The sequence below is a fragment of the Hakea prostrata genome, chromosome 11, assembly GCF_041222555.1.
Source record: "Hakea prostrata isolate BN-2017 chromosome 11, UWA_Hpros_2, whole genome shotgun sequence".
NCBI classification, from domain to species: domain Eukaryota; kingdom Viridiplantae; phylum Streptophyta; class Magnoliopsida; order Proteales; family Proteaceae; genus Hakea; species Hakea prostrata.
In genome coordinates this window covers 16410782-16420996 of record NC_142610.1, presented here as the reverse complement: position 1 = coordinate 16420996, position 10215 = coordinate 16410782, and the positions used below count along the sequence as shown (strand labels likewise).

Sequence of the window (10215 nt, the reverse complement as noted above, 5' to 3'; positions counted from 1 at the left end):
CACTTGAGCATAGCTCACTATAGGCTGGACTGTGAGGTAAGCTTTAATGGCGGGCGCGAGTCCTTTGAAGAACTTCTTTGCTTTGTGGCGAGGTCTTCCTTCAAAGAATGCGGAGCAAAGAAATGAAGCTCCTCGAAACTGTTGGTACTCCAACACGAGACAGAGTTCCTTGAGTCGAATCATAAACTCGGCTTCCTTCGCATCCTTCACCGCCTCGGGAAAGTAGTTCATACAAAAAGCCTCTTTGAATAACTCCCAAGTTACAACTCCTGCATGCAAACCTTCCAAAACGGGACGAGTGGAGATCCACCATGCATCGGCTTCTTGTTGCAACTCACTTCGCGCAAACAAAATCTTCGAGCTTCCGAGCATTGCGGATGTCGGAAAGCCTTCTCCAACTCACGAAGCCACTTGTTAGGAAACAAGGGGTCCTTGGTAACTCCGGTAAAAGTGGGTACTTGCATCTTGAGAAAACTCTCCATCAGGCGAGTATGAGGAGTTCCGCTAAACCTCCCGCATTCGGGGACTGCGGCATGAGGATTCACATTAGCACCAGCCCGGGTCTCATTATGCAGAGTCATGAAACCCACCAACATCTGGTTGAACTGAGCTGCTTGCTGCTGCTACACGGTCGACCGCCCTAACCCCCCAACCATTTTCCAGCTTCGGGGCAGAATCGGGTTTTTCATGTTTAAAACCCTATTTTGAGTTTCTAACCTCTCATACTCGCATTTTAGAAGGCTAGTACGAAGATGAGGCCAAAGGAGGAAGAGAAACCAAGGGAAAGTAAGGTTTCTAACCATTTGAATGCGTGCTAACACCCGAATCATTACGGAAACGTTAGGAAAGATAAGAATCATCAAACCCTCTTCTTTGAGCTTAGTTTTTGGAGTAGTTCTTCGCAATAAATGATAGATTTGAGTAGTTTTTGCTTGACAGGTGTTTTGAATGCTTGCAAATAGTTTCATTTATGTTTCCCTTTGGTTTGTAAGTGATTTGTGCGAGTCGTTGCAAACGATTTTGCATTTTGGCTCTCAGACCCAGCCGAGAGCACTCGCGAGAGCCCAAAATTGGGGATTTTTGATTGAGATGGAATTAGATCAAATTTAAGGTATACTTAGGACCCTATTGATGCCAATTAGACATTCCCAAAGTTTCGGACAAGAGCGATTGCTCGAACCCAAAATTATCAGCGAAGGATAGCGTCTCACTACAATACTTGAGTAAGGCGCCGTCAATTCCGAGCGGGAGATCTAGTTCTAAGGAATACATTAGCTTCTGATCCATGCCACCAGAGGAAACTAGATCCCTCATAGGAAGGACCATATATGGTAATCAAACCAATTGGTTCGGGGGCATATAAGCTAAAGAACATGGCAACCGAGAAAGAGCTGGAACGTTCGTGGAATGCTAGACATATGAAGAAATATTATCCTTAAGAAGATCATCATTTTCATTTTTGATGTAACAACATTCAACTCAATCAATGCAATTCCTAGTTTCAACCCAATATCTTTTGATTGGGGGCAACGTACAATATTTAGCGGCAAACGGATCAAAATCAAAAGGCATCGGTTTAATACCCGAGTGGGACTTTCTCAGGCTTAATGAATTTCTACGGAAATCTTTAAGGAAAGGCATCGGTTTAAAACCCGAGTGGGACCTTCTTAGGGTTAATGAATTTCTACGGAAATTTTTAAGTAAAGGCATCGGTTTAAAACTCGAGTGGGACCTTCTCAGGTTTAATGAATTTCTACGGAAATCTTTAAGTAAAGGCATCGGTTTAAAACCCGAGTGGGACCTTCTCAGGCTTGATGAATTTCTACGGAAATCTTTAGGCCGCGTTTGGTTCCGTGTTTCCCTGGAATCAGATTCCAGGGAATCATGATTCCAAAAAAAAAAAAATCCATTGGTTCATACTTGACTCGGAATCAGGGTTTTTCCATGATTCTATTGGAACCCGCTTTTTAGTGTAAAAACCCGATTTCATTGGAAACGTTTCCAAATAGAATCACCCAAATCGAACCATGGTATAAATTTGGGAGACTCGAATAGAATCAGTATTATCGTGCTTTTCTGTATCTCTAGGGTTCAGCTCTCGCAGAGGTTCTCTTCCGTTCCGTCGAGCTCGAGTGTTTTTGTTTCGTTGAGCTTCATCGATTTGGCTTCCATTTGTAGCTTCTTCTTCCCATTTCTGCAAATGGCGTCTCACTCCTTGCTCTCTTCGTGCAGGAAAACCAAAAACGAAAGAAACAACAGAGACATCCAGTGGAGTAGAGAAAAACTAAAACAAGCAAGGCTAGCTCGATCTCTCTCTTTTTCAATTTCTTGGGTAACCTCCATCGATTTGGCTTCCATTCGTAGCTTTCTTCTTCCCATTTTTGCAAATGGTGTCTTACTCCTTACTCTCTTCGTGCAGGAAAACCAAAAACGAAAGAAACAACAGAGACATCCAGTGGAGTAGAGAAAAACTAAAACAAGCAAGGCTAGCTCGATCTCTCTCTTTTTCAATTTCTTGGGTAACCTCAAGTTATAGCTCGCGAGTTGCAACGCGTTTAACAATCGCCGATTAATTTGTCACATTTGCAGCACTGCAATCTGTTGATACACTTATCGAAGGTAGTGTTCTTCCAACTCCCGGGGAAAAGAAGTGCCCTTTGGCCTCTGAACCGGCTTCATTGAAGGTATTTTAATTTCAGTTGGATAAAAGGTATTACTAGATTCTGCAATTCCTTGTAAATTCTTTCATTCTGCTAGGGTTGGATTAGGATCATTGTTTTAGTCAAGTTTTCTTTCTGTTTTCAGGACTCTGGTGCCCTTTTAGTACCTTCCCCTTCCTAAAAAAAAAACATTATTCCTTAAAGATGTAGTCATTGTGTTCATAAGCTGGTCTAAATATTCAATCCTTGCTTTCAATTTGGCATATCAGATAGGGTCATCTCATGTTTGAGAATGAATCTTGGTTTGCTTTCTATAGCTTTTGTCAAATGTATGGTGAGTTTATTCTTCTTCCAACTGTTCAGTGATAAGAGAATAAAATTTGGGTTCTTTGTTATGGAATTGGGCATATTAGGGTTTTGGAAGCTAATATGCCCAATTCAATGGCTAATTTCAGGTTGTTAATTTTGAATGGGATGGTTATTATGGGTTGTGATAAGATAGGGCTTTGGAGAAATCAATGTGTCAAGAAAGATATCAATCTTAGGGTTTTCAATGGGTGAATGGTTTATAGACTAGACCAAGTGGAGAGGGTGACGTGTGGATGTTGTGGCTTGCTTGTCAGCATCAGCTTGTTGATGGTTGAAATTGATGAAAACTAAATCTGAATCTTGAATCTTGGAAGCTAGGGTGTTCTTCAACCTTGTAAGCTTTAACTTGAACCTCCTGTTTTTCAACTTTGTAAGCTTGAACCCCATCTCTAGATCTCTTTCTACTTCAGGCTCATTGCTACAGTTCATATCCTTTTCGTATTGTTATTATTATAATACAACCCTCTATATTATTAGGTCGTATGGAGTTGTTCTTAATTGTGAACTCTCTCACCATCAGATTCTTACGAAGTTGTAGACAAGACATCTTTGAAGCATATCAGATTATCATCAGTATCTTTGAAGTCAAGTTCACTCCAGGATCTCTCTGTTGAGAGCCAGCAGTCTTCTAAGGTTGTAAGTGCCTTTGGTGTGTGGGTTTTGGAAATGTATAGGGCTGGTGTAGGTTGGGGTTAGGGTCTAGTAGAATTTGGCCAGGCTTAGGGTTGAAGGTTTCTAAGTTTTGAAGCTTGAAACCTTGCTGTAATTGTGATTTCAGAACTGGATTTTATGTTTTAAGGTTTGAATTCTAGGGTTATAAGGTTTTGAAGCTTTGTAGGGTTTGGGAGTTATAGGAATTTTAGAAACACTAGGGTTTAGGGTTTTTAGAGGTTGAAGATAAAGTGCGGCAATTTTCAAAACCTAAGGGACGAAGGCTTAATGGTGAGGCTAAGGGTAGGGATAGGGTATAGGGGAGGATGTGATCCAAATGGGGGTGGGGGGAGATTGGGGTTGGCGATTTAAGAGTTTAGAAGGGGAGGAGCTTTGCTGCTGCCGCAGAGAAGAAATGGGGGGGGGGGGGGAGCTCTTGGGTGGTAGGGAAGGAGGAGGGAAGGGCTGGGGTAGGTTGTACTTGCTTGGGAATGGAAGGGAGCTGCTGGAGTTGATGAATTCTTGCTGGAATTTGAAGAAAACTGCAGAACTCACACACTTTAAAGCTGCTGTAGGTTTTCTGACTTCTCTTCCTCCAAACTCTCGATCACAATTTTATTATTCAATTCAACTTGCTGATTACAGAGAATGAAGGCTTATTTATAGCCTCTTAAAAAAAAACACTAGAACTCAACACTGATGTGGAGTTCAAACTAGCAATCCAATTTATTCCTGGTTTATAAAACAACAGAGTCTAGTAACTGTGGCTGAGGATCTTACCAAATATATATATATATATATAGATTGATGCGTTTACATTTTTATCTAAACACAGCACCTCTAACCTCCCTCAGATGCTATGTAATGTTGTTTGCTTTAGTTGCTAAAGTAAACAAAATAGTCTTAGAACTGGATTTATTAGTTAGGGCAAAACTTGGTTCTTAGGGGATTGCTGAGTATTATTCTTGATTATTAAAGTAGGATTTATACAACAGTTCAACTAGGATAAGGTAATATAGTTGAATTAGTATGGGTTTACCATGGAATCTATATCTATTTTGAAAGAACAATATCAGCTAATCTTCTCTGTCTTAAAAAGCAAAACATGTCTAGCAAATTTTTATTTTATTTTTGGTTGAAGGAGAAAAGAATGCTACATGTGAGGCAAATATGGCTTATGTACATAAACAGAAAATTGCCGTAAATCCTCATGGAGGAAAGGTAAAAATACTAGGCACCTATATGAGTTCCAACTTTGATAATGATTGTCCCTGTTGTCCATTGCTCCTAATTTCCTTTCCTTGCTTAGTCCTTCGCTTTCATTTCAGATGTGTATCCAATTTTAGTCTATATCCAATTTTAATATATATATATATATATATATTCTTCCTATAATTACATTTCAGGCCCAAGTCCGATACTCACCTTGCTGAAAAATGGCTTACCCAAGAGATCGTGTCTTCCCCAACCGCACTGAGTTGATAATTATTATGGTGGCCACTGTGGTTGTCATCATAGTGGACCGGTATATAAGAAGATACCTTAGGAGGGAACCATATAGACTAGATGGTCGACGTGGATTTCTTGAGACCCAACGTATGATTGGTGGCACCGAGCGTACGTGTTGTGAGCTAACAAGAATGAACAAGAAATCAGTTCATAGCTTGATTCATTTGTTGCGTACGAGGGGGCTCTTACAAGACAACAAATTGGTATTAGTTGAGGAACAAGTGACGATGTTCCTGCATTGTGTTGCACATCACATTAAAAATTCAACTCTGAAGCACAATTTTGGGCATTCTGGTGAGACAATTAGTCGACACTTCAATAAAGTGTTAAACGCAATGATGAAACTGCACCCATTACTTCTAAAACCCCCTAGTCTCACCACACATCCGAAGATAGTTGAGAACCATAAAAGCTTCTACCCATTCTTTAAAGATTGTGTTGGAGCGATTGATGGGTCTCATATACCAGCGTGGGTCTTGGATGAACAACATAAGAAGTTCCGTGATAGAAAGGGTCAAATTACACAAAACATTTTAGCTGCATGTGACCATGACAAAAAATTTACATATGTACTTGCTGGTTGGGAAGGGTCTGCATCTGACTCTCACATTTTGGATAACGCTATTCATAGAGATGGAGATGGAAAATTAGTTGTTCCACCTGGTAAATACTATCTTGTGGATGCTGGTTTTGCCAATCAGAGAGGTTTTTTGACACCATATCGGAATGTTAGGTACCATCTCAAGGAATGGAAGAGGGGAAATCAAAGACCCAAAAATGCAAAGGAGTTGTTTAACTTGAGGCACACGAGGTTGCGCCATGTCATAGAAGGTGCTTTTGGTTGGTTGAAGCAACGTTTTAAGATATTGGCAACTCGAGCAGAGTTTCTATACAGAACTCAAGTAAAGATTGTCATAGCTTGTGTATTGCTTCACAACCACATTTTGAACCACAACACTCTTGAAGAAGAGGAGGAATGGCTTGCTGGGGAGGGGACACAAGGGTTAGGGACCACAACAGGTTCCTCTTCTGCACCTCACATTGTTGAAGATGAGTATGATAGTGAGTCTAATGAAAGTGAAGACCACGACGACATCCATCTGGGTGCGGAAGCATTTCGAAATGGACTGGCAGAACAAATGTGGCATGCATACACAACAGAAGTTTATGATGATGAAGACATAGAATCGGAGAGTGACAATGAGTCAGAATCAGACGATTAAGTTTTAACATTTACTGTTTAAAATGAAGTACATTAATTTAAATGTATGTTTTTGAGTTTGAAATATACTTCGATTTGCTTTAATTTTCTGGTTAACTTTGTAGTATAATTGTCACAATATGTTTAATTCTACTGTTAGAATTGCATCCCTATTTTAATTGTGTGGATTTACTATGACCATCATTTTGGTATTAAGTACATCATCTGTTTCAGGATGTCAACGAGTAGTGTAAATGATGTGACAACTTCTTACTTGAAGTATAAGAACAGGAGATGTAATTGTGGGAAACTTGCAGCTGTCAAAATTTCATTGTCATCCAGGCATCCTGATAGGTTGTACCAAGGGTGTGAAGACTCTCCAAATGGATGCTCTTTTTTCCATTGATGTGAACCAATTGGAGAACATCACACACCCTTAGAGACATCTAGTGGTATGCAGATACAACAAGATGTGGATGTGAAAGATGTGTTGAAGTCTCAAAAGAAGAATGTGCAGCTCTGCCACTTTGGCTAGCAGTTGACTTTCTTCATTAGCAGCACACTCTTGTATGCAGGTTACTACAGATCATTCTCTAGTACTAACTCTTCCTTTTCTAAAGTGTGTAATTACTTGAAAGGTAAAGTAGCAGTATAAAGCATTAAATGGGTCATGATTTGATTTGTTAGATGTTTCGATTTACAATATGATGCTTGAGTACTTTGGACAATTTATAATATGGTTCAGTACTTTAGACAATTTATGGGTTTTCATGAGGATAACCAGCCATCTGTTTCTTCACAGCATAATCAGGTATGAATCTGATGCTTCTGAAAATCAGGATCTCCTTCTTCTTCTTCTAGTTGAGCTTCTGTTGGTTGATGTTTCAGTAATTGTTTTTACAGGAAATGGAAGTAAATCTCATCATCATGGACTACTGTATGCCTGAATGACAGGCTATGATCTGCTCAATTAAATCAAGGTTTGTTTTTGTTTTTACTCTTTTTGTTTTACATTTTTATTCTGGGAATCTTTCTCACATAGTAATTCTTTTTCAAAGAGGCTAAATAGATTTTTTCTGCTTTTGTTGTACAGGAATCTTCATCTCTAGAAGACATGGCTGTTCTCATCATGTCCTCTGAGAAAATGTACCTTCTAGGATTAACAGGTAAAAACAAATCAAGATTATCTCTCTTCAGCACTTCCAATTGGGTTCTGAAAACTTGAAATGTTATCCAAATTTTAAGCCTCATCTCTCTAGCTATTTTACTTACTGGTTTTCCCATGGCAGGATCTCCATCACTTTCACAAAGATGGATGACAAGTAACAAATTTCCCACTGTGAGTCTCTTCAGATTTGATTTTGAATGCTTTTTAATCTTTTGGGCTTTACATTTAGTTTTGCTTATTTTCTTCTTTGTAGATATGAATTTCTTTGAATTTCTTTTGGTTTTTTCCTAGTTTGAAGACTGCTTTTGAAATATTGATCTTTGTTTGCAGCAAGAAGCTTTTCGAGAAACAGGGGATCTTGAATTCAATATGAACGACGCAGATGGTGTACATATTGGTTAAACCAGGCTTCCATAAACCAATGTATATATGCATTGCAACTAGGAGAGAGAAACTGTACTTGTACCTGTAACTGGAATTCTGGAATATTTTTGGCTAATTTGTTTCTTATCTTTCAATTCCCCTGGTTTTCTTGATGGCTAGCGCTTTAAAAAAAAAAAAAAAGGAACAATAGACTTCTGCACTGTTTTCTTTGGCACATCTATGCTTCAAAGTACAGTCTGTATAGTACTTGAGAATGATAATAAATTTGTTCTTTTGCTTCGGTTTCTTCATAGTTGCAGATATCTTACTCTACTTGTATTCTTAATTATCTCTTATAAACATTCGCCTCCATTTCTTGCCTCTTCTTGTGTTCTTAATTTTCTTATAACATATTTGTTTATGATAAAAGGAGTCTTATCAATGGTCCAGGTACTACGCTTGCTTATCTATAAAATTCACAACTTCCAGGTGAATACGGAAAACTTCCAATCAAAGACAGCAATATAGTTGGATAAACTTAAAAATGCTTAAAACAGCTTCCTTAATTGGCAATGATAGGATGGTTAATGCACTAGTTTGCACTTACCTACCTTGTTCATAGTTAATGCATAGTCATCCAGATACTGTGGATGGAAGATTATCAACAGTGAAGTACCAGCATGCACTGTATGGTTTTGTTCATATCTTTTCATACTTAGACCAAGTCATGTGGATGGATTAGAATTATAAACCGTGAAGCAGGAATTTGAACTTTCCTTTGTATTTGGGCACATTCCATACTAGTGCAGTTAATCTTTCCATCTATGTTAACAATCACATATTTATTGCTTTTCCTCTCAATGTGATATCTGAGATGGATTCAACAATGCGCAAGACAGATCCAAGAGTGCAATTGGCAGATTGTTAATGTCACAACCCTTGCTAAAAATTCACCATCTTTCGTATTTTGCACTTGAGTTGAATGAGAAAACAAGATTGGTGTAGGCCTCTCCAGTTAATTACGATGAAGCTTAGTTGTGCTTACCATAAAATGACATAATTAAGGTTGTTCAGTATCAAGAGCTTTTGGATTTCAAATGGGTTATTAGTGCTCCAGTTGCAAAATTGGTCAAGCATACATGTTTATGTAATTTCACTTTCCTGTAGCCCTCAATGTTGTACCCACATTTTGGAATTGATTGTAAGCTTTTTATATTAAATGTCTTAGCGTGAGCCAAAATGTTAAATGCTTACCTATAATTGAAGGTGACAAAGGACTTTTATGTTAGATGGCTACACATAAGTGGCATGTAAATTATTTTATTTCTTTTTTAATACATGACAAGAAAAATCACATTCATTTGTTGGTGGTGGTCACACCACCATCAAACCAGGAAAATCACAATTTATCCTTAACATTGATCTTGTTGGATACCTCAAGGAGAGGCAAATGCAAAATGTCTATTTATTCTTGTACAAGATTTTCTAGAATGTAATTTTTTTTTTGACCCAGCACGTCAAGTTGTTGGTGATGGTTTGTTTAAAAGGTTGAATCCACTCCCAGAATCAGGGTAACCAAACAGTTTTTCAGACAGATTCACTTTCAGAATTAAGGTTACCAAACAGTTTTTCAGACAGATTCAGTTTTAGAATTAGGGTAACCTAATGGTTTTTCAAACAGATTCACTTGTCAGAATCAGGAGAACCAAATAGTTTTTTTATAACGATTCTACAGAACCTAAATCCACAGAATCATGATTCTATAGAAACATGACTCTGAATTGGATTCCATAAAAACGTGGAACCAAACGCGGCCTTAAGTAAAGGCATCGGTTTAAAACCCAAGTGGGACCTTCTCAGGCTTAATGAATTTCTACGGAAATCTTTAAGTAAAGGCATCGATTTAAAACCCGAGTGGGACCTTCTCAGGCTTAATGAATTTCTACAGAAATCTTTAAGTAAACGCATCAGTTTAAAACGACTAAGACCTATTCAAGCGAAGGCTTCAGTGAATGACAAAGCTCAAAGGATAAAGTTAATTCTTTATTTCTTTAAATGACCAAAAGGGGCCAACCTTTACAACAAAATTCTCAGAAAAAATACATATGAGATAACAAGTGTTGAGATACAATCTTCTCTCGGTCGGGAAGAAACGTCATCATCGGCAATTGCGAAGAACTCCAAAAAAGGATCGAAGCAGCTTTTTTCGGAAGCAAGACGAGTCAAGAAAAAGGAGTCGGGAAACGTATGACAACTACTGGCCGTGGAGGCATAGGTCCTCTCATCATTTGATT

General features: G+C 38.5%; 1 protein-coding gene and 2 long non-coding RNA genes across 3 annotated transcripts; all 3 read left to right on the top strand.

Annotated features, from left to right (window-relative positions):
• Nucleotides 1-2078: 2078 nt before the first annotated feature.
• Nucleotides 2079-3500, top strand: LOC149000426 (uncharacterized). The gene is made up of 3 exons (XR_016170867.1): nucleotides 2079-2106; nucleotides 2233-2332; nucleotides 2420-3500. It is a non-coding gene; the product is annotated as an uncharacterized LOC149000426 (long non-coding RNA).
• Nucleotides 3501-5080: 1580 nt separating this feature from the next.
• On the top strand, nucleotides 5081-6226 carry LOC149000425 (protein ANTAGONIST OF LIKE HETEROCHROMATIN PROTEIN 1-like; the record flags this gene model as incomplete). The annotated part of the gene is made up of 1 exon (XM_089139161.1): nucleotides 5081-6226. A coding segment is annotated over exon 1 (1110 nt), but the record flags the coding sequence as incomplete, so codon positions are not given.
• Nucleotide 6227: 1 nt separating this feature from the next.
• On the top strand, nucleotides 6228-8255 carry LOC149000424 (uncharacterized). Its single transcript, XR_016170866.1, has 4 exons — nucleotides 6228-7201; nucleotides 7294-7370; nucleotides 7484-7556; nucleotides 7889-8255. It is a non-coding gene; the product is annotated as an uncharacterized LOC149000424 (long non-coding RNA).
• The last annotated feature ends 1960 nt before the right edge of the window (nucleotides 8256-10215 follow it).